Here is a 24536-nt window from a genome sequence, read left to right on the forward strand (position 1 = left end):
TCTCAAACATATTTTTTGTGCAATTGTATTCAAGAAAAGGCAGACAACACTCTGCAACTCACACCAAAACAATCTAGACTGATAAAGACCACCACAGGTAAGGGGTAAAATATTTTTTTTTTTCTGGGAATAAACTTCACCTTTGAGGTAGGACTCACAGTTTTTATTTGAACTCTCCACAGACCGAGGAACTAATATCAAAGGCTCCAGGAACATTTTCTAATGCTCTCCAGCTGGACCCAAAGGCTAAACTCACCAGTCAGCAAACCACATGACTTCAATCCACCAGGTGCCCCACATTTTCAGGACTGTCAGAACAGACACAGCTTCTCTTTCACCCTCGGGGCTCAGACCAGCACTGATGAGGAGGTATTAAGGATATTACTGACAGAAATAGAAGGAAGAAGTAATCCCAAATTCTGAACCCCATGATTGCACTTTATGAGACATTACTTACCCAGACCCTGATAGCACCATCAGTCTCATGGTGGAGTATATTTGCCTCAGGTAATGAGCAGAAAATAAACATATTTAGTCAAATTAAAAATTTGGAATAAATTCACAAGCTCGCCAGAAGAGAAAAGCTAACTAAAGCCAATCCCTTAAAACAAGGATACTCAACTTGCCCTGCCCGGGGGCGACTCTTACTAGATAATAGGAGGCCAAGGACCAGTTAATGAAAAACATTAATGATCAATGCTGCATGAGGAAAAAATATCTTATGGCTATTATCATGATTATGATCTAGATGGCTGGGGGTTTGTGAATGTACCAAACACTTTGTTTTTTTAGGTGTGTAGAAAAATGTAGATTCGTAGGTTGGGACATGTTTGGAGCACCACATTACTTTATTCAATGTGATATTTTTACACATATTCTGCTTTTAACATGTCTGCTATGATTGGGCATGAATAAACACTAAAATGCCCATAATGCATCGGCAGCAGCCCCGTACATGTCATTGTGATTTAGAAAGTGGTCTAAGAGCCTCCTGGCACCATTGGGTGGGATCAGTATCACTGCCCTAAGCATTAGACATCTTCATAGTTGTAACTCACTAGCTACCAGGACAGCTCACATACCACGGGTAGGACCTAAAACTACCCAGTGACTCAACACATTCTTCTACTCCTTTCTTTGGAAATGCCATGACCTGGAGATGAGGAGGAGATTTCAAAATAAAGGTCTTGAAGCAAGAACACTTATAACATTTTAATCATTCATCCTAATAGTGAAGTGGAATGCCATTCACGCACCATCTGCACTGTGCAGTCTCAAATAAGTGTTAAAGCCACCTGCAAAGTTATTTGATGTTTGAGTTTTGGTTTACAAGCTGAGTCTAGTCACCAGTTTTAAATATAATGATGTTAAGAAATAAAAATCTTATTACAGCAAATCACATGTTTGGATTTGTAGCTATAGACTCCACTTGCTAAGTCTAACATTGTGAGTTGTTCTGTTGTGTTGCGTTGAATTGAATTGATGCAATAAATATAAATAAATTTGCATTGAGGAGATCTTGTGGTGTAGGTACAAAGTGCTCACATGTGCCTTTTTGCACAATTCCTATTACTAAATGTAGGATCTTAGAATGGACCTGAATAGTAATTGCTACCAGGAATGGCTGTTAGATTACAGTACAGATTAAAGTGTTACATCCGAAATGTTGTGTCCTTATGCAAAAGTAAGGACACACATAAATGTCAGACATCATGAGCAATAGCATCAGCTTCTGAAAAGTTTAAGAAAGTGAATATCAGATGTCATCTAGAGAAAAAAATCTGGTGTTAATCAAGTAATCCAGTCTTATCATTCCAGCCCATGATTGGTGATAATAGTCATGCCTTTCAGCTCTGGCAGGCACAGGCAGCAGGCAGAGATAACCTTTTCAACACAGCCACTTTTTTTTTAACATGAGGCAGCATGTAATGATGCCTACCAGACACTAGATGGCACAACATCGACCATGAATAAGGCAGCTTTGAAGTGCACCATAGGAAGGAAGTATTCAGCAGTGAATTGCTTCCTGACTGACTCTCAAGCAACTTTGATGTTGTGGGAAATGCTGAAATATAAGCAAAGCTGAATTTTTTAATGAGTTTGGAAAGTGTCCGCACCTTTACAAGAACCCAGGGGGGAAGAAAAGATTAAATCATACACAAACTGATACATTTTCTGAGTATATAGTGTATAGTGTAATAGTGTAATGGTGCATAAGAACAAACTTACTACAAAATACTACGAAATAGTAGTATAGTATAAAATAGTAAATATGAAGAATTGAAAAATTAAACATACAGAAAATATTTTAAAATATATAAAAATATGAACAGCTGAAAAATATGTAGAAATATGGAGTTATAAAAATTATAATCATATATAATCATACTAAATTAAGAGTAAAATTGGTTTCATTTACACCCGCACCTTTTTAACATATATGAGCATTTATTTAGGGATTGTTGCCGATACAAATGTTGGGAAACTACATAGGAAATATTAAAAGAAACTCCAATATCCAACCCCACTGAACACTTAACTCCATGGGTCTCAAACTCGCTGCCTGCGGGCCAATTGCGGCCCACGTGACGATATTTTGTGGCCCCCACCTTGATATGAAAGTTCAATGTTAGTTTTATATGAATGGCACTTTACCGTGTTGTGTGTGGAAGGTCCCTTTAATTACTTTTTTGGTAATGTTGTGTCTTTTTTGGTAATTTTGTGTCTTTTTTTAATAAGTGTGTGTCTTTTTTAATAATTGTGTGTCTTTTTTGTTAATTCTGTGTCTTTTTGGCAATTTTGTTTCTTTTTTAAGTAATTTAGTTTTTTTCCCCGTCATTTTGTGTCTTTTTCAGTCATTTTATTTCTTTTTTGGTCATTTTGTGTCTTTTTTTTTTGTTTGTAATTTTGTGTCTTTTTGGTCATTTTGATACTGCCTCCAGCGGCTCTCAGGCAATTTGAGTTTGAGACCCCTGCTTCCCTCCCAGTTGTGTGTGTTACTATAGAGACAGTTAAATGACAGAGAGCCAATGGACAGCCATAGTAAGGTGTCTAGTTACTCCCAGTCAGCCCACGCTAGCTGGGCTAAAGGAGGGGTTATTCCGCTCCTCGGCAGTAATGGTGACTCGGCTGCGCTTGATGGGAGTTCAATGCTGTGTTGTGGCCATCCAACACGACTTCTGAGCGATTCCCGAAGGAGAAATTTGTTGTTTTGCCGCCAGTCAGATAACAATTCGTGCCAGTGTAGTGGATTTGTGTTTAAAGCTAAATGCGTGGTGGAGACCTGTTGCTCGCCTGCCTCGCTGCTGCTGCTGCTGCTGCTTAGTCAACTACTCTCCAACATGTTGCTTTGTGGATGGGATGGCCTCTGGTCCCGCTTGTGTGCGCTCTCATAGCCTCGTCGGAGCTTTTACATTTCAAGTGATTTTGTAACTCTTCTCGACTGGTAAGTTTTAAGCAAAGTGAATGTGGAAAAAGTTAGCTAACTTTAGCGTAAATGTTGACACTGACCGCCCGTCCCCGGGAAAACTGTCTCAAACGTCGATCAGTCTTTTATCTAACGTTAAAAACACCCGCTGACAATGCGGTTAGCTGGCTACTTTAATGTGCTGTTTGTTGTTAATCATGTCTCGACATTACAGTATCGTCATATGGTGTGTTAACGTCTCAACAATAATGCTCCTACTGACGTGGGGCATCTTTGCCCACACCAGTAACTGTATTTTAAGTTTGGCAGGGAGGAGACGCCACTACAGAAATAACAGGGTGTCTGGCTAGCTAACCACCACCAGCACTATTTGTGCATTTTTGAGGAAAATGGCCAACATTTTTGTCTGAGCTTAACAAAGCCTTTTAGAGGCATTATGTGTCAGCACAGGCTGAAGGTTTTATGGGGGTTGTAGGAAGGCATTTTGTACCCCCTCCCCCTTCATTACCATAGAAAAGTAGTAAAGTTAGCTCAAAGTCAAAGGTCACGAGGGTTTTGAATATGCATAAAAGGAAAAGTGGGGAGTCTGTGTGATTGAGTAAGATGAGCATTCTCATCTAAAGTGGTTATGATGGAGGTGGTGTGAGCATCATCATAGGAAAAAATGGGGAAAATAGGCAGTGGGTTGGGTTTGTGTGTGTTGGGAAGAGGGGGGGTGTGGAGTGAGGTTTTGCAAAACCATGCTCTGCATGTCACGGTACTCATAGCAACCCTGTGATTAACAGAAATGGAGCGGATGAGGTCGAGACCAAAATGAGAAATGAGGGCCGTTGGTCCAGAGCTGGGCTGATAATCATGGAATAGTCATGGCTTTCTTTCTGGCTGGTCCTGACCCTGGTTGAGCTTGAAAAACAAAACACCAACAGCCAGGGTGGCTTATTGGTTCGGGAAATGAGTCCTCCATAGCTGGAAGTTAGCAGGTTCAGTGTAATGTAATTGCCAGTGTCTGTCAACAACCCAGTGTTCAGCTCATTGTAAAATAATCTGGTAAAGCATGTTGGCTAATTGACTGAACTGTAAGAGGGTTACGATTAATGAAAACCAACCATCGGGTTCCCCCTTTTATTTATGTGAGTCACTGTCTATTTTGTTCTCACTACTAAAGACATTTTAGTAGGAAACAGCTGTGAGGTCATTCACAACCCCTCTACTTGCAGTAAGGAAGAATACGTCACACATTGATTCACGATAAAGGAGAAGGTTATTTATATGTTTTCAGTATATCAGTCTAATACTGTAAAGTCTGGTTTTAGTTTGCAATATACCTTCTGAACACATCAGTCCTTACATCATCAGTCATGTTGTTTTCAAAAGATATTCTGATCCAGGCCTTCCTAGACATTGTGTGTGTTTTGAATTTGAATCGTGTGCTTGCAGGCTGCATAATACAGTATGATTCTGGGAATAGAGGTTCACTCAGAGTTTGTTGTTGAATTTTCCTGGCATGGATGACTTCAGGAAGATTTTCACCTCAGTGTTGGCGAAGAGGACCTCTTCTCATCGGCTTCTGTTCCAAATGTGTTTGCCAGCTGAGACCACAGTTCTGATGTTTGGAGGATATGAACAAATTCCTTCTCATATCTTATGTTACGAGTTATGCTTTTGGAAATAGAAGTGGAATCTAGTGTTTTTATGGGTGATTGCCTCGAAAGGGAATCTGCTCCCGTTTTTAAAAGCTTTAGGATCAAAGTACAGCTTAAAAGAGAAAGACATACATGTTTTGTTCCTGGCAAATATCAAGGGATGAGCAGTGAAGGAAAGCATCAGAAACTGAAATGATTTGTACCCTTACGGTACAGCTGAAGTGCAATTTTTTCAGGGGATTGTTTTCAAATCCATTTCATGGGTTGTAGCTGTGTCACAGACAGGAAGGTGGGAGGAAAGGAAAGCTCTACCTAAGTGCAGAGTAAAGAGCACTATCACGTTTCCAGGATTATTTTTCTTTAAAATCCTTGTGACTGTGGCCAAGACTTTCAAACACTTAGCAGCAGCAGAATAAGCCTTGTTTAGATTTTTTTTTCTTTCAAGCTATAGTGTGGGAATACCTGGGAACAAACATCCCCACTGTTTGAAAAAGAAGAAGAGAATGAGGCGCTGAAGTGGTGAAGGCTGTCTGCTCTCACTGTTTTGGGCCGCTGCCTCCTAAGCCCCCTCAATAATGAGCAGGACCATAGTCCAATGCGAGAGGAGCTGGCCTGCGCAGCAGCCTCGCTGCGGATAAAAAACATTCCACTGTAGGTCTCTGTTGAAATAACAAGGGCCGCAAAACAATCAGTCTTCACAGCACCCGCTCTCCCCATTCTCATGGGTAATGAGCAAGATGGGTAGTAACCCACTTCGCCTCAGACTTCACGCCTCCCATTGACTAGAATGGTTAACCTGCATTCCTGCATAAACATTTAGGCCTGTGACATGCTTACTCATTAACTCTCTTCTCCAAACTACGATTAATAGAAAGGATGTTCTTTCACATATTGCTTTCCAAAAATAAAGCCCAACACTAATGAGGCAGCTGACCCAGTTTATGTTAAAAGTTTATGGATGAGTGAAATGCTCAACTTGCTCAACAAAATGCTCAACTCATAATGCCAGATACACAACAACATTTGTGTATTGCTTCTTTAAAAAACAAAAAATATTGAGTCAACTTTTTTACTCTTCAGCCTAGCTAGCAATTTGGCTCTAGGGATAGCAATGTTTGCCTGTCATTCTGTCTGTCGAACATAATTGGCACAAAGTTTAATACTGACAGTTATGGTTCCTGGAATATATCTGCTTTTTTTCCCCATCTTTTTTTCCCCATACCTATTGTCTGAATATGCTTTTGCAAGCGGGTCCAGTTGCCCCATGATTATAAAGATAGTGATATAGCAATATTTACACTTTTATCAATAATATTGGATTATTGAATCAACAATCAGTATAGATTGCCATATTGTTAAACCCCTAGCTTTGTGTTTTGGCTTTACCTTTGGAAAAAAAAGTTGGATGAATGTGTGGGGGTTATCGGAAATGAACGTTGATGACATTCATTTTCATGTACTCAGGCATGAATTATGCTTGGTTGAACTTGCATATGAATTATGCCTCATGTCATGTGTTTTCATATTCTATGTTTTTGTGTTTGATTTATAATGTCCTGAGTAAAAGCTTTCCAAAGCTGTCCTAGCAAGTCCAAATATACTCTGTGCTGTGTTTAGTGTGGGTTTGCTCGAATTTGTGGGCAGAAGAAGACTGCAAAGTTAAAAATGTTAGAAAATCTGTCAAAATTTAAAATATGGATTTGTTTTCGTACAAGGTATCCTCGAGTTTCACAAGCTTTTTGGCTAAAAACAGTTTTGTACCATGACTGTCTGTCAGTGTCATATTTTATGGCTTAGTATTGGGAAATTTAGAAGATGCACACTATGTTTTGAGTCATTGAGGGCTAGATCATTGGGCAGGAGGAAAAGTAGAGGAAAAATAAAAAGGCTATCACTGACAGTAGGTTGCATTATGATATACTACAGTATTATCATGTATGATCCTTGAGGAAGATCATTTCAGAAGTGAGAAAAAATTTCGTTGACTTTTGTTTGTTAGCAAAATCAAATCTGGCAGTCTGGGTTGGTACAGTTAATCACGACTGCAATATACTTCTCCTCAGTCTTGTCTAGCACGTTGTCCTCTGTTAAACTTTTGCATTGTCATACACATCTGCAGAACTTATACAGAATACAGAAGTTTCCCATTTTTATATACTAGGAAAATTGTGACACCCACCTACAAACCAGATCAATATTCTCTTTAAATCCATATTTCATTGCTTGTAAAACAGATGTATTTCTAATTCTTTATATTTCCTTTTTAGTTTCCCAAAATTATTATCCTTTATTGGGCACCTGTAGTCTTTTTTTTTTTTTAACACAGCCTTGAGTATGCCAACATGCATTTCACTGCACATATTGTGTGAGCATGTAACAGATACAACCTTTCGATCTTGAAAGCAGGTGTCCTAACCTTTTAATTTTTTATACCCACCTGCTTTGCAGAGTATTGTGAAATAGCAGACTTGTTTTGGTTGGAGACGTTCCTTGTGCTCTACTATTGTGAAATTATGTTTGACTTGGTCCGAATGCACCAGTTTTGGTTGAAGTACCAAGTGTAATCAAAACGAAGGTATGTGTGGGCTGTCAAATGATGAGTTTCACCCCATTTTTACACCTTGAAATGAACACGGATCACTTATAATACAGATTGTCTGATGCAGCTACAGCCACCTTTGCTGCAATTCTTTTTATCTGCTCTATTAGATATATTTTACAGTCACCCCCCCACCACACACATTAACACCTACAAGTATTGTATGTGTGTGGATGCATGGCAGGTAGTTTCTGCTAATAGTTACTGCTCAGTAAGAAGTAGTCTGTCAAAACTGGAGCTTCCTGTTCTGCTCACATTTGCATCATGCCATGGGCTGGATTCTGAAGATTAAAACTCACTGACGCTGCAGCCCAGTAACTGGGGTTTAGAGAGAAACAGTGATAGATAAAAGATGAACCCAGCATGTGTCATTTTTCATTCTAACGACTTACGGCTGGTTTATGGCATTTTAAACCACAAATCCCCACTTAATTTGAAACACTTGTTTGGTTTGTAGACAGTTACAGCTGATAAAAGCCACCAAAACCTAAAAACGGATGTCTTACCTTTGTGACTTCATTTTAGAACTTATGGAAATCCTTTTCAAATGAAATCATATAAGACAGCCAGCTGTGGGTTACATGAGTTCAAAGTTTCACCCGTAGGCCAAGTGTGTTGTGACATATGTGCAATCTATATTCATGGGAAGCACTGTAGCTAGATACTGTCATAATATTATATTTGCATAAATTCCATCGTTGAAGTTTTTTTTATTACTGCCGTCCACAAGACAATATAAAGTACCTAGCTTGAGCTTGACCCAGTTATAGTTTTATGACTTATGACATGTTATCAGGAAACATAAGTTATTACTCATTTGTAGAGCAGCAAGCAGCTTTAAGACCACACTAAAAAAGTTGTGTTTTCTTTTTCTAGATTAGTGTCTACTTCAGTTGGAAGCTGCTGTCTTAACTCTTAGAAGCTTGTAGAGGCTCTAAGTAATAAATTGCTACTTTGTTGAATGGAAGTAAGTAAAGCAGGGTATGTGTCTATGTGTGCATGTGCGCATCATGTGCTTGCACTACAGTACGTCCTTAGTTGCAGACAATGATAAGACGATTTACGTTTAGATGATGTGGGAGTTTGCCCAGGGCCACGAGAGAGAGAAAAATGCGGATGTTAAGTGCGTTAATGCTCAGAGTTCTTGTAGTGATATGGCAATGTGGGCTTATTGGCTTTCATCTTAGACTGTCAGGCCAGTCAGAACAAGTAGGGTGTGGATTTTACAGGATTAGACTTGTGTTAGGATTATAATTCTCAACTGAATTAAAATCCATGTTTATTTTCAGTTGTTCATTCGAACAGAACATTTTGGCACGGTAATCAAAATTCAAGATTTGCCTCGGAAATTGAAGATTAAAAGTCTGAGGTATATATTTTTCTGATTAGCACACGAGTTGTAATGTGTAGATGTACTGGCCTGATTTGCCCTTGCACAAGGGGCTCCTATCATAAAGAAAGCATGTGCCCTTAATTCTGTATTCATGTGTGTTCATTTTGTGGTATAAATCAGCTGTTCTCTTTCTCTGCCTGCACAGGGAAGATGCATGTGTCTCTGGCAGAAGCCCTCGAGGTTCGAGGAGGTCCTCTCCAGGAGGAGGAGGTCTGGGCAGTGCTCAGCCAGAGTGCTGAGAGCCTCCAAGAACTCTTTCACAAAGGTATGTGAACATGTGGAATCAAGGCATTTTCTCCAAGTTACTGGCGGTACACACAAAAAAGAGCTCACTCTTATTTATCTTAATCTTACATACCACAAACTCTCTAAATCTGTCCACACTACTTTTTTTTTTAATGAAAGGGCTGAATGAAAATCTTCTGGTGTCCAGATCCCATGAATTGCAGGTGCCATTTTGTGCTGATAAACTGATGGGATCACTCACTGTCTTTCTCCCTCTGAAATGATTTAGTATTGTTTTTTTTTGCTGCAGTCCTTTAACTACCCTAACCAATCCATTATACATTAATGTAGAAACCAAAAGAAGCAACTCAAAACAAATAGAAAAAACAAGATGATTGTTTTCATAGTGGCTATATTTTGTTCTTCTTAAATTATAGATTGATTTAGTCACTCTTGGACTCTAAACTTTGTGGCTGCTGTCAGTGAAATCACAACATTGAATCAGTGCACTTCTGCATCACTAGTACAGTAGTTTGAACATTTCGTTTTATTATCACTTGTGTGAGTCATATGTGCCTGTAAGTGTCCATGATTGCCCTTGAAGCCAATGGGAGATAAGTCCGTCTTTGCAACTAAAGTAAACTTCAGCAGCGGATGACTAAGTGAGGTTTTAACTCTGGAGACACTGGACAGGATGTGAGTCAGCAGGCAGTGGCACAGCAGTGCCCTCTTTGTTGTCACAAAGCTTGGGTGGTGCCTGGTCTCATACGAAACTCCAATTGCACCTGATTGTTTTGGCTGTAATTTTGTACATTTTTTTTGGCTGTGTCATCTAAACTGCTCACCACTGGCCTGTGAATTTCCATGAAGCAGTAACCAACTTGACCTTAACTTCCAGTTTTGCTGACTGGTTTCAATGCAGACAATCTTGGCATGCTTTGGGAATTCCCTCTCATCAATGTGGCCTGTAAATATGCCTTCTATGCTGAGGTCACATTCACAGCAAAAGATTTTTTGTATAAATGCTCTTCAGTTATCGAGGCTTCTGAGATAAAATTCTGAACATATTAAGAACAAAATGCAAGGCTGGATACTTTGAGTTTTTAGATAATTTTACTTTAATCTTCACATGATATTGTGCTGCAGTTACTGTGATAGTGAACACTTTTTTCTTTTTCCTTCAGAGTGTAGTTGTGTAGCTATACTGAGTGAATTGTGGCCTATCATGTGTACAGTTTTAGACTGCTGAGTGAAGCTAAAATTTCAAGAGCAGATGTTGGAACCAGCTATTATAGAGTCACTGAGCTATGTAAAGAAGTGTGTTTACCACAAGAGTGGATAAATAACAGTAGCCAATTATATTTAGATAATTTGTTAGATTTCCTGTTCAGCTATGAAAAGTAATGGAGAAGTGGAGTTTTGTTACTTTATCCTTCAAAAGCATAAAAACAAGAAAAATCTGTTTTACTGAAGCAGATGAAACGCAGTAAATTTCATACTTTAGATGTATTTTGTCCGTGGTGCGGGGAAAGTGATTGCTAGGTTTCCTAATGCATAAAGGATGCAAATGTACTATTGACTTAACCCAACCTTTACCTTTTCAGACACGTTTTGGACATTGTCAAACACTAAACCACCAGCACACTTTTTTCTTGTATCTAAACAGTAGTGGTTAGTTTCTTTGTTTGTATAAGAATGATTTGTTTGAACAAGCAGTGTGTGAATATTTCTGATTTATTGGAGGAATTGCTCCGCATATTTTGTCCGTAATATATTTTAAATCACTACAAATGAGTTTCCAAAATGAAGTGCTGTTTTTGCTGTTTGTCTCTCTATCTGCTCCTGTGTTTGGTACTCTGCCGAGGCCATCTACTGCTCTATGTCTGCCAGCCTGTTGCTGTAATGGCATGTTTGCTGTGGCATTGATTGAATTCATGGTACACTGCACAGTTTGTAAGCATCTACTGTTAGAGAGCAGCCTCTTTATATAATAGTTCAGAGTTATTCCATGAGTTTATAGCTCAGATTGTAGCTTATCAGACTGATTGACAGACTGCATTGTTGAAGGATAAAGAACTGGTATGATTTGCTGTCCTTTTGAAGAGAGTAGAGAATTAAATGGTGCATGAACGAGTCATGTTTTTTTCTTTGTTTGGTTGAACATTCAGTTTTCCATCAGATATGGTTTCTGCTTGTATCTGCAGTTCATTGAAGGTGTTGATTAGTTTGTTATCCATCAAGGAACACATTTGCTCAGGCTGAGTCATGCACTTCTGCTCATCTTTTTTATTGCTTATTCAGAGCAAGAGTTTTGTGTGGGATACATCGTAACCCAGTCTCCTCTTGAGTAAGATCTTCTAATGTATGGTCACACAAGTTTTAAACAGGAAACTTATATTTACTTAGTAAATTCCAGCTTTTGAAAGCAGATATTTGGTGCCTCAAATCCAGTTCCTCTGTTCGTCTCACTGCTCTTCTCGGATCAGTCGAAGAAAAGAATTTTGCAGCGCTGCTCAAACATTCCTTTGTATATTTTTAAAACGTTCCCCAACCATAGCGCTGGCTGTGGCTTTGTAGGAAAAGAGAATTACGCTGTGTAGCCATTCCTTTCTGCTTCTATGCCTCAACAGTTATTTTCTTGCAGGCTAAGAAAGCAACATGTGTTTTTGTTTACTTCAATCTTCTTGAGTTTCCATAAACGCTGAAGCTTTAGCGAGAAACATCCACTGTGGTTGGATATGTCTACAGATGCTGCATTCAGGCTATAAATGCTTTGACAAAATCTGATGCTAGTATTGAGCTTGAAAACACAGTACTTCACTTTAACACTGTGTATGTGCACTGTGTGACAACGGCTGGGAATTTAAATCATTGAAGTGTTTGTTTTCTTGTTTTTATTCCTGATCATATCTCCAGTGGTTGAATTGTCTATTTCCCTCTCCAGACCCTGCAGCCATGGGCTTCATCATCTCTCCCTGGTCTCTCCTGCTCATGCCTTCGGGCAACATCTCATTCACAAATGAGTATGTCACCCAGCAGGACCTAAGAGCCTTCACTGCTCCAGAGGTCCTGGAAGGAGTCTCCTTGACCAACATCTCAGATATAGAGAAGGTATAAACCTTTACATAACCCATTTTACCCATAAATGGTTTAGTCTACGTCTTCTAACGCTTCACTGGTGTGAGATTTAGCACCTTGAGTTAGAGCTCAACTCTCTGTTTTCAGCAAAACCCTGATGGTAACTTGTAGTGTACTACATCATTAAAAGCACTGGAAATTTAACAGGCCCTGATTTATTTATTACTTTATTTTTCAATATTTGGGGTGGTGGTGTTGCTTTAATTGTTGCTTATAACAGGTGTTGAATAAGTTCATAGTGGCTTCATTAACACAATGCCACAAGAGATACCTATTCATTGTTTGCAGTTCTGAGTATGTTGTGCGATTTCAACATTCAGAACTGAAGTCTACGCAACCATATTATTTCCTGCAATGCTAGACTTCTTTTATATATGCACAGAACCACGCCTCCTCTCTCCGACTCTGCCCCTCTGGTAAGAAAACTAAAATCTTGCATGACTGGATTCCCGTCTCTGGCATGGCCCCACAGACCTCAACACAGTTTTGTGCTGAGTCAGTTTTCCAGCCCTGGTCTCGTCTCCCCAGCTGAGCTATTTCAGTGTAGAAAATCTAATCTGTTTCTGTCATTATCAGAGACTGTGGGTAAACATACGTCAGCTGTGAGTGCCACGATTTTCCTCTCACTTTTTCAGCATTCGGTGTGGTGTTGTTGCCTTTAATGGATGGCTTTTAAATTTCCACATTTTTTGAGAGTGAGTGTGTCTTTAAGTTTTGCGCTCAAGCTCTGTTCCTGAAAGACCTTGAAGGCTATGTTGCATTCTTTGGCAATCCCTGAATTATTCTTTCCTCTACCAAGCCCAACATTCAGGGGAAGTGATTTCTCTCCCAAGCAATAAGTGCAGAGTAATAAGGAGAGGAAAATGGAAATATGTTTTTGGATTTAGGTTTAAAGCCCCTGTCTTTTTCCGATTCAAATAAGACTGAATTCAACTTTTATTACACCCCAGCTCTAGCCTGGGTGCCTCTCTTTCTTTCACACAGGGCAGACTTTTGATCTTTTAATAAGGTTCAGTGCGTAGTTTATCTGAATAAAACAAAACTTCTGTAACCTAAACTTTCTATGTGGTCACTAATAAATGCTGGTTATGTGATATGTTTTTCACAGATGCACATGTACTCTCTGGGGATGACCCTGTTCTGGGGAGCGGACTATGAGATCCCCCAAAGTCAGGTAAATCCTTAACAAAGATTCTTCATTATGAATGAATAGGGGTTATAATATCTCAAACAGTGCTGAACCATCATATTGGTATTAAGTGATAATAAAGTGGTGAGACTGATGCTTGTGAGATTTGAGTGAATATGCGAGTGTCAGCTGTTTAACTAGCACACTTGGCAAGAATATAGAGTTCACTGGAACAGCCACACCCAAAGTACATTTTTGTCAAGGTTTAACAGTATCATGTTAGTGACTGCATATACATAATTTCCACTGCATGATACGGTTAGACTCAACTCAGTTCACTTTTGGTACAAGGTCCTTATCTGTACTTCATTTTCCACTGTGGATAGTAACCTAGTGCAGGCGGTTGCAATGCTGTGAGACATCATAGTCAACACAACACTTGCTGAATAGTCATCATTCTGCTGCAAACGAACACAGGAACGTCTGAACACGGTCAATTGTACAGTGTAGTTTTGCAGGCTTCCATTTTAAAATGTGTGTGAAGTGATTTGAAGTATTGCTGTTGCTGTTGATGGTAGATTGGTTATTAGAAAAGAAAATTTGTGCAGATGTCCCGTGTTGCACTACTGACGATTCGCTCTGATATCAATCAGTGATCTGCAGTGTTTAAACTCCCCCTTCTAGAATTGTTTTAGCTTGCTTAAAACCTTGTCTGATGTTTTATTTTAAAATGCACCATGTACTATCCACAACTTTTGCTGAAACAAAAACCAAGAAGAAACAGCACGTCGAGCTAAGTAGAGCTGTGCCATACCATGCAATGGAAATACAGCAAAACATTTCCAGTCATGTTGACACAATGAGGAGGTGGACAGTGTCCTTGAAGGAACAACTTTTAATACTTTTTGGTACTAGTCATTTAAAGGAGGAACACATTTGAATCATGCCTCATGATCACACTGAAAGCAGACATTGTATTTGTGAGGGGAATCTACCTTTTTAGAATGAGATTTGTGTCTGAATATCACATCTGGGTAAGAAAAGATACAAGCTTTTATGCACTGTGGAATGTATTTGTAGCTGCCAAGATCTTTGGAGATGTTTTGGCTCACAATACGTTCATATCTCAGCAAGAGGCAGCCAGGTGTAAACACAAAGTGTTCACATTCGTGAGAAGGTACCATGTATAGGCGAGACAGCATGACTCGTAGTCAAGCAGCTTAGCGTCTACTTCGCTTCACTGAAAGGCTCAGGCCACATCCGTGAAGGGGGGGCTTATAGTATTGCTCATGGCAGCTGTAAAGTTTGTAACAAACAAAGGTTTAAATACATTTTTGTGATGCATGGCTATAAAGTGTCATAAAAGACATGAAGTAGACACATTGCTGCATAGATAACCTCACACCCACTGTTTATTTTTACTTACAGTGCCACCTCAGTTCCGAGAGCTTTCTTTACATAATGTGCAAGGAAAACATTTAATCTAATTACATTCTTTGTATTTACATGTTTGTATTCAATATAACCTATAAATGAGGCCAATGGAGCATGGTGGTAGAGAAATCTGACAGTTCAGAGAAATCAGAGAAATATCTTGGAGATAGTGATTCAGTTTAGCATGACATCAAACACAAACTCTTGCTTTACCACGCTTTTACATATTCGGCAGTATTTAAGTATTTAACATCACTTTGAGTGAAAATAGAGGCTTAGCTTAATCTAAAACATGTCGTAGATGGATATCTAAAGAAGCTAATGGCTTTGTGCCATGCTTCCAAGGCTTAGCTCTGCCTCCTTTTCTCAACATAATGGAAGTCAACATGATAGTACAGATATCAGATTCAGAGATACCAAAAGAGCTTAATACCTTCTGCTCTTGTCACTGTTTGTATGTTAACTGTGTTCATTCTGTTTGCTGTGCAGCCTATGAAGCTGGGGGAACACCTAAACAGCCTGCTTCTCAACATGTGTGATGATGTTACATTGAGTCGAATGTCTTTGCGCACGGTGCTGGACATCTGCAGCAAACACATTAGAAACTCTAGTTGTGACCCTCCCTTCTCCTATATCAGAAAACTGGTCCGGTTGGTACTGGGCAGCCTTTCCCAGGTAAGCATTTTTTCCATGTGGGTCAAATACAACATTCTTGTCTATTTTCCAGAAAGTCCACACTGTAAACTTAAAAGGCAATTATGTGCTCTGTTAAAGCTCAGTAGGTTTGCTGAATTACGCAACAATAAAGGGGCACATGCTGATAGAACATCGTCTCTTAGGATGGATGACTCAGAGGGAATGACCCTCTGACTCCCCCCCCCTGCTCTTTGTTTTTCTTTCACTCTTACTTCCACTCGTCACTATCTTTCTCTCAGCTGGACGGTCTGCTGACTGACAGAGAGTCTCTTCCGGAGCGGAGTAAGGAGATTCGGGAGAGGCTGAGGGGAAAGGGCTTGCCCTCAGGTAAGATGACCTGCGTTGACACACACACATTGAGCACATAGCTGTATTTAGTTGTTGTGTTGTCAAAGAAACTTCTCTGTGGTGTAGAAATAGTTCTTTATTTACACAGTGATTCAAATTTCTTGGCTTCTAACACTTCATGATAACTGGTTTCTATTAGTCTTCAAAAACACTTCATATTTTTATGTGGGAAGTTGTTTACTTACTTTTATTCTGAGAGAATTAGATGTAAATGCCTTCCCTCGTTGTCAAGCTATTCATAACTTACATCCTCACTTTCTGAGTTTGTGGGAAAGAGGCGAAAGTAGACGAGGAACAACGCGCTGCAACCTCGAATCGGATTTAATTCAGGAAAATATGACCAAATCTTCCCAGTGGTTTCTAAGAGAACTCCGGCATTTTTCCAGGCCATGGAAAGGAGAGCGCAGCACAAATATGGCTGTCGTCCGGATTATGTAAGCACGGCATGGCATTGATTACAGATGCATATTTTGGAGTCACCAGTGAAGCTGCTGGTCTGCTGTTTGTATCAGTGCTTTGTTTCCTTGGTAGAGGACCAGCCAGCCCTAGGGAAAGTACATGCAAAGAGTATTACTCAGTTCTTAAGCGCCTCTCTTTCCAAGAAGCAGCTCTCTAACCTCCTGTATGCCAGTAGTTCCAAGTTGTAATTGCTTCTCAGGAAACTCAGTCATTGTCATTTTTTTATATTTTAGATATTTTGTGTTGCCATTTCTTCCTTGCTGTAGTCCACACAAGGGCTACACAACACCAGTATTCGCTGAAAAACTTGTGGCAACAATTGACTTCTTTGAGAAATAAAAGGCATTCTGTTGAGGAAAATCTTTCTCTTTTTTTCATTTTTTGCTCAATCTAGTCCTTGTGTGCTTCCATGAGTTCCTGGAAGACAGCCTGTCTGTCTTTTGATCTGTTTCCCTGTTAAGACCGAGCATATGCTTTGTAGATTAAAACACCACATGCAGCGTTTTTACAGGACTTATCATCTCCCCCTGCTCTCTCATTTTTGCATCTCTTCCTCTTGTTTTTGCTCCTGCTCATACGCACATGTTTGCCTTCTGTTTATCTCTTTCTCTCTAAAACGAGAGCTGTCACTGACAAATTGTTTGGAAAGGCAAAATCAGAATTTATGGGCAGTTGAAGAAAGCAACATTCGTTATTCAGTTTTAAGAAAGACACGGTGATAGATGGGTTAGACGGCTGTGCCAGAACTTGTTCGATATTGTGATGCTCCAGGCTCTATTGTTTGTTTTTAAATAATGGGGGAACTTATCTACTGAACAACACTATATAACTATATCAGGAAATGGATGGTATCCCTTAAGGTCAAGAGTAGAATGCTATTTTTCTTAATTTGCTTTTCCTTGTGCTGTTGTTGGTTTACTTTACAAATTAATTAGTTTTGCTTGCCATTACTGGTCACTGCAATTCCACCCATGGGGCTGTAAAACTTAAACTATTGCTGCTACTTATGCTAATTAAATGGCATCCAATCCAACAACTGATGATGGGGAATTCAGATGGGGCAGATTTAGAAACAATTTAAGGATTAAAAAGGAAGGAAGTATCTATAATCAGGCACTAGGCACACATTTTCTAGCCATGTATCACATTAATTTAACCACCATCATAACTTACAATATCATATCCTACGTCTCTTGGACAATTTGGGGACATACTGTATGCCTTTCGAGTTATTCATTTACTTTAGCTGGTTGTTTAATCTCTTAGTAGAATGTATGGGAGAGGCCTGCTGCAGGTGCTCATTCTGTTGAGGCCAAACCAGGGTATCAGAGCAAAGGAGAGGGAGTTTACAGCCGACAGCGCTTGTTTAGCTGTCATGTCATGCTGATGCTGTCAGAAATGGATGCCAGGTTGGACAGGCACTTAGGCATAATGAAGCGTGCTGTATTTATTTAAATCAAAATCCTTGTTAATCCTGCTTTAGGTCATCCTCTCATCATAAATACCACTTTCTGTATTGATTATAATGATGTGATCCACTTGGAATGATGTGCAATTAAGATTATCTCTCATAATGTCTGTTTTGAAAATATGAAAGATAAGAAATTATATCTGTTTGCAATCAGTTTTTTTTCTTTTGAATGCCTGCTTAATATTGTTGCACAATTTGGAAAAATATGTAATTGTGATTTTTGCTGATATTGCATTCTTTGCTATGGTCATTTGTGCATCGCTCTTATTTTTATCGAAACACGGTTTGATGCAATTTGGATGTTGTACTAGTCCGTATTGTGATTTTGATAAAAAGTTTCATTAATTTTGCAGCCCTAGTCCTACATAGTTTTACTGTGCTGATATTCAAGATGAAGATTGTGTGTTATTTGTGTTTTGAGGCTCTGAGTGCTTGTAGTGTGAACTGCTGCTCATTGTTCAATAATATGTTGGTTCTCTGCTGTTCTCAGGGAGGAGTGCCGCCCCCAGGGTTCTGGAGCGCTACAGAGCCAGGACTCAGGAGCAGACATCTCTGAACCGGGGACTCAGTCGATCTATGGGCTCTCTGCCAATCCAGGACCTGTTGAAAGGGGAGGATGGGGCGGCCCTTCAGTATGCCCCATCTGACTATCACCCCAACTCCGAATCCCCCACAGAATTCTACCCCAGACCGCCCTCACTCCATCACCAGCACTCCTATCCTTACCTGCACCCCCTTCACCCCCAGCAGAAGGGCCGGCCGGTGGAACTGGACCGGAGGTCTTTACCCTTCCACAGTGGGGACCTGGGCCCCAGTCAGGCAAGAAAGAACTGGGCTTCCTCTGTGGACTTGGCTTACATTGACCCAGAGGCTCTACGTTTTGGGGCTTTGGAGGATGCACGGAGGGGCAGCAGTGCCATAAGTACCCAATCCATAGGCAGGCGCAAATCGCCCTTGAGGGCATCCAGGGAGAGGGATTCTCACTTCTCTGAGTTTGCTGGTCTGAAGAGTAGGAAGCCTCATCACCACTCAGCCCTGTCGGTAGGCTCGGGCCTCACTGGTGCCTATGACAGGATAAAGGAGAGACAGAGGAAACTTCAGGTGCTAAGACAAGCAGTGGATGGTGAGTATACTTTCTCAACATACAAGTGCAGTAAAGAGGAGCTGAGCTAAATGTGCTCATAAGTTTTTTATTTGACTCCTCGAGTTGACTGTAAGGTCTTATGTGTTAATGATGTTGAAATTCCTTATACATTAAAATTTAAAAAGCATGGCTCATGTTACATGTATAAAAATCAAACTGTTGTATACTTTTGCTTACATGGCTCTTGCTTCTTAAAGCACCATGTGCTTTCTTCACATTTTTTTGATGGATGGTAGCAAGGCTTCAGACCAATGGCTGAATTTGTGGGTCTTTTTTGTCGATTTCTGTAACTTTTCAAAATCGGCAGTCTGACAGCTACACCCCCCTCAGGCTGTGACTGGCCAAGTGTGAAGAGGTGAAAAAGTAATCATGTTTTAAGCATCAAGCTCTCTTTTTCATACTTTACACAAATATTCCTGTCATTTTCATGGATACAACAGAGTGCATCTAGGAATGCCTTCCAGGATAAACTGACAGAAAATGTGTGCTGTGTCTCTGCCTTTTTGTTTTTTCTCATTGCATCATATTGCACTCACCTGGCCATAACTATATCAGGACAATGGGATTCTGGTGACAGGTCAGAACATGCAGTGAGTAGACTTCAACATTTAATGATGCAACATCAATATTATGTTTGATGTGGCACACAATTTTAAAGGCATAAAACCTCACTGAAGTTCCCAGCTTTACTCTGCTACTGAGACAATGAATAAAGTCAGTAAAATACAGCCTTTCAAGGTCCCAGCTTTGTCTTTAAGATATATAGGAAATGACAAACTGGGTGGTAAAATGAATTTATCAGGCAATAAAAGGGGGTACCGCAGCTTGGGTGAAAAGCCTGCAGGGAGCCATCAGCTGGGCTGATCTGAGTGAAAATGTGACAGCGATGGGATGACGTGAGCATTCAGACACCCAGACTAGTTACAGGTTGTGTGTCCATCTGTAACTACCATGTGGGATGGGAGCTGGGTGCTGGCTCGAATGGAGTATCGTTGGTGGTGGCTGTGCAGCAGTGTTTGGACAGAACGTATGAGTCACTGGTACAGAGGTTTCCAAATGGCTGATTCTAATTACAGACCCGCTTAATTCTAGCCTGCTGCTAACTGTCACAAATGCTATATAGCCAAGACTCTTTCTCTTTTTCCCCCCTCTAACATATGACTGTAAGCACACATACATGCAAGGTATTTACAGATTTAAAAAACAATCTTTGTACAATCACATGCTTAGACTGAGCACACACAACACAATTGTTTAACACCTCAGCAGTCAGCCCCAAGAGCTTTACATTTCCCTCAGGAGCTTATTGAATTCTTATAGGCAGGCTGGTTTTATGCAGAGTCACAAGTGCCTATAAGGGCCTGCTCTCCTGGCCATCTGGGGACAGTGGAGGGCACAAGGGATGAATGGTTTCATATAATAAACTGCTGTCTTCTTACCTCTTCTTCCCTTTCCTCCTCCTGCTGGTTTCACATACTCCCCACTCTCCAGCCCCCTCCAAAATCCAGCCTCACTGCTTTTCTGGCAGCTATTTTTAATGCTGACCGAGCCACCAACCGACGGCATTCTTCTCCTCGGCTGTGGCTTTTTATCCCCTGCAAGTCCTGCCTTCCTTTGCTTCCCTCCTCTTTGCCTTTTGCTGATTGTAATCAGAGGCACTTGGCATTTTTTAGTTCAGATCGTGTGTAGAGAGGATCTGAGCTTCAGTCAAAACAAGGACATTTGAATTCTGGATTGCCCTTGTCTATTGTCCCACCTTATCACACTGTATATGTATGCTTGTGCTTCCTTGGTTAAAATTGATAGGATTATCTTTGTGTATTTTTTGTGCTTCGGATTAATGTGAAATTATGGTTGATGTTAGACAAGTTACTGATGCAAAGGAATGTTTACGCCTATCAAAACTGACTAAGCTCGACCTCGAAGACAGATCCAAAATATTTTTGTATTCCATCTCGGAGCTATTTCCCTATAGCATGAATGGGGTCTAATTGAGCGCAGACCATTTGCAGGGCCTCGTGAATGTGTTACTTGGCAGAGACCTCCTTTTCTTCCCTTTTCTCTTACTTTTTTCTGTTCTTTTCTGCAGGAAAGTGATGGCGCAGCAGTGGTCAGTGCTCTCAGGTTTCACCCAGTTACACACTGGTTCTCTGCCGTCTGTGTGTGTGTGCATTTTGCAAAATCACGTTGAACTGAATACGTATTACATCAACATAACTAAACATTGTGTGTGTGCATGCCGGTGTGTGCATGGGCATGTTTATACCTGGTCCCCTATGTCTCACCCCAGCGCGTCCGCTACCTCCTGCCCCCCTCCTTGTTGGTGCCAAGGTGCTTCAATCAGTAGAAACTTTCCTTGCTGACCTAGAGGCTGTAATTGGAGTCATGCGTAGCGGATGAGGGAATTCCAAACATTATTGGACTTTTCCGGCACTTGGCAGCGAGTCATGTGGCTTTGGGCCGGGTTGGGTCCAGCTTGAACAATACAGAACTCTACTGCCTCAAGGGAAAGGGAGGTCTTCACGAAAGCAACCAAACCCCCAACTATTCATAATTATATTACAGTTTGGTCGTTGACTCCATTGGTTGCAACAGTAAAAGATTATAGTAGTTTATTGTAAAAAGAAACCTTGACCATTAGGATTATTTATGATCCATTTTTTAATTAACTGCCTGACTCATTTCCTCCTCATATTATGCACAATGTCTAAAACAAGCACTACGAAGGTTAACGAGTAGTGTAGAAATTTTATGAATAGACACTTATTTCCATAAGTGTTTTTCTTCTGAGTCATTTTAACTTTTCAGGGGAAACTTGAGGGTTTTTGTAAGCTATTATTCATTTTAGGGTATGCTTGAAAGGAAGTTCCTTCTTTCTCTCTGGGACCACCAGACTTTAAATAACCTCACAGTCTGAGTTTGTGTCTCTTCTCAGCTTGAACTGCCCAAAAGGCCATAGCCTATAGAAGCTGTTTGCTTACTCACAGAAAGCTCATGCAGAACTGTTGGTTCTGCAAGGAATCAAGCGGAGGGGAGAGAGGAGCAGGGATGTGGGAGAGGAAATGATGAGATAAGGTGAAGGGAGGAGAGAAATTAAGAGATAAATGCAGGTTGCATTACTTGTTCCCTGGAAATAACACTCTTACAGTTAAAAATGTGAACAGACTGTTTTTCTTTGTATGTCACTCCCTTAACAGAGAAAAAGACATGATAGAGCTGAGAGAGTGAAGTTGAACTTAAACTATTGCTTGTTAAACCTGACATGTATTTAATTTCTACTAAAACATGCTGACAGTGACTAAAAATGATCCTCTGTTATTTTCTTTCAATGTCTTTTTGTGAAATTATGTGTGTGTGTGCGCGCATGCTTGCTGCTTACCAATTGTACTCATTTTAAGGTAAAAAAGAAGTATATATTTATATTTTCTGGGAATGAAACAATAGCAATTCTGCCCGCCTGCACACTTAGTGAAACATTCACATAATCTGCAAGATATCATTGTTTATCTCTCTAATTAGCTGTGACCTTCTTCCTGTTGCTTTCCCCTCATTGCGTTGAGGTACCGTAGATGTTTTCTGGTTGTGATGAAGATTTATTTGGGCTTTCTCTTCCCCCTCAGGTTAATTGTGACTCTTACCACATTAGACTTGGCTTGACCAGAAACAAAAAATTTGCACACAGGTTGAAACAACATTTATAACTTTTTTCCCACTGTTTTTTGGTTCTGTGCTCTCAATGTGCAACAAAATGTAATGCAATTTAAACCCCCTGCACTATATTTCATAGTGTAGGCTGCGTACTTGTGCACAATAATTACATTTTTCTGCAGCCTGTTCATGTGTTTCAGTTCAATTCATCGCTAAAAGTTAAACTATCCCCAACTTTTATTTTGGCTTTCCATGGCTGCTCACCACACTTCACCGACCCTTGCTGTGTTTTCGGTGTTATTTACAAGGACAAACTACAGCATTAAAAAAGAACACCCAAAACCACTGCAGAATAAAACAACGCCTTAGACGTCTACAACAAATTGAGCTCCAACTAACGTTTGTCTGTTGTTTTGTTCAGATGTTCAGATCCAGGACACTTTAACTTGTATTGAGGTTAATGTTCTTTTAGTGCAATATATTTCCTCTTTTTTTTTTTTTTGCATAATTTTAAATAAAATCACCCCCAGATACTTTCTTGTATATGACAAGTATTTGAGAAATTTATAGTGAAGATTGATTAGTAGGTGTAAATGCATTTGCTATGTTGCTTAAATAAAACACTGCTGCACTTTTGTGATCTTTTAATATACTTTTACAAAATAGGTAGAGCTTAAAATACTTAAATTCTCTGATGTGTATCTTGTTTCCATTTACTTTTCTTGCCAAGCTGTGGTGGGAGCATAAAAAGCTTTTAATTGGCCCCTTTTGGAAAATCCTGTTGTTGATGGTGAGCTGATATTGTGACAGTAATGGGTTTGATGTTGTTGTTATTTTCTCCGCATTATCTCTGCCCCACTTCACCCTGTAGGTCTCCCAATATTGTGACGGTGTATGACAGTTGACTGCGCATGTGTGTGGGTATATGTGCATGTATTTATCAATGTGGGTGTTTATGCAAATTTGTAAGACCCTAAGAAGGTGGATCTGTTTGACTGATAAATAAGAAACTGTTCCTTTTATAATGTAGATGTTTTCTCATGACTCTCCACCGGAGATGGAAAACTATTTTTTGTTACATTTGAGCTTCTTTCTAGGTTATAGATAATAGTTGCTGCTTGGCCACGATGCATTTTGCTTATGAAGTGTCTGTTTGATTGACATCATTATAAAGAGATTTACTGTGAAACTCTTCTGAACTAAAAGTGTCTGAGCAATGGCAGGGGAATGCCATTCATTCAAGCTATGTAGCTGATACTGAACAGCAGGACTTTCAAGTTCTGTGTGCTAGGCAGAGAAACACATGACATGTTGGATTAGGGTTCAGGAAGTGTTGTTAAAGGTTTCTGCTTTATCTCTGATTTTCAGCTCATTATTGAGTTTATAAAGCATTGCTCAGAGAAAAGTAAATCATTGTGGTGGAGCTGGTCTGTACTTGCTGTGGTTCATCCAGTCAAGCGAGACAAAAGATAACGCCCTCAACACGAAACTCTCAAACCTGACAGGAGGCATGCCTGCATACACTTGTGCAGAAGCTGCTGTTCCTTGTAGTCACATGCGTCTTTCATTAGGAGTGTTTACCAACAGCATGACTAATGCCTGCCTTGTGTTACTCAGTCTACTGGTTTAAGGTTGCCATCAGTCATGTAGGATTTAGAGAGAACACACAGTAGCTTGTCGGTTCACCTGCTGTCCAAGTCTTATAAAAAGTGTTGCAACTTCTGTGTCGCCTGAAACATTGAAACATATACAAACTTTTCTAACATCCCTCACAAATGGAAA

The 24536-nt window shown here is 40.0% G+C and overlaps 1 protein-coding gene across 1 annotated transcript in view; it reads left to right on the forward strand.

Annotated features, from left to right (window-relative positions):
* Nucleotides 1–3077: 3077 nt before the first annotated feature.
* ptpn13 (protein tyrosine phosphatase non-receptor type 13) overlaps nucleotides 3078–24536 on the forward strand; it is a 46629-nt gene continuing 25170 nt past the window's right edge. The window contains exons 1-7 of the mRNA XM_059357945.1: nucleotides 3078–3445; nucleotides 9208–9327; nucleotides 12232–12398; nucleotides 13534–13599; nucleotides 15478–15663; nucleotides 15924–16011; nucleotides 18453–19085. Of these exons, the coding sequence (XP_059213928.1) occupies nucleotides 9213–9327; nucleotides 12232–12398; nucleotides 13534–13599; nucleotides 15478–15663; nucleotides 15924–16011; nucleotides 18453–19085 (1255 nt within the window). The 5' untranslated portion in view covers nucleotides 3078–3445; nucleotides 9208–9212. The remainder of the gene's footprint in view (nucleotides 3446–9207; nucleotides 9328–12231; nucleotides 12399–13533; nucleotides 13600–15477; nucleotides 15664–15923; nucleotides 16012–18452; nucleotides 19086–24536) is intronic.

This window comes from Centropristis striata, chromosome 19 (genome assembly GCF_030273125.1).
Source record: "Centropristis striata isolate RG_2023a ecotype Rhode Island chromosome 19, C.striata_1.0, whole genome shotgun sequence".
NCBI classification, from domain to species: domain Eukaryota; kingdom Metazoa; phylum Chordata; class Actinopteri; order Perciformes; family Serranidae; genus Centropristis; species Centropristis striata.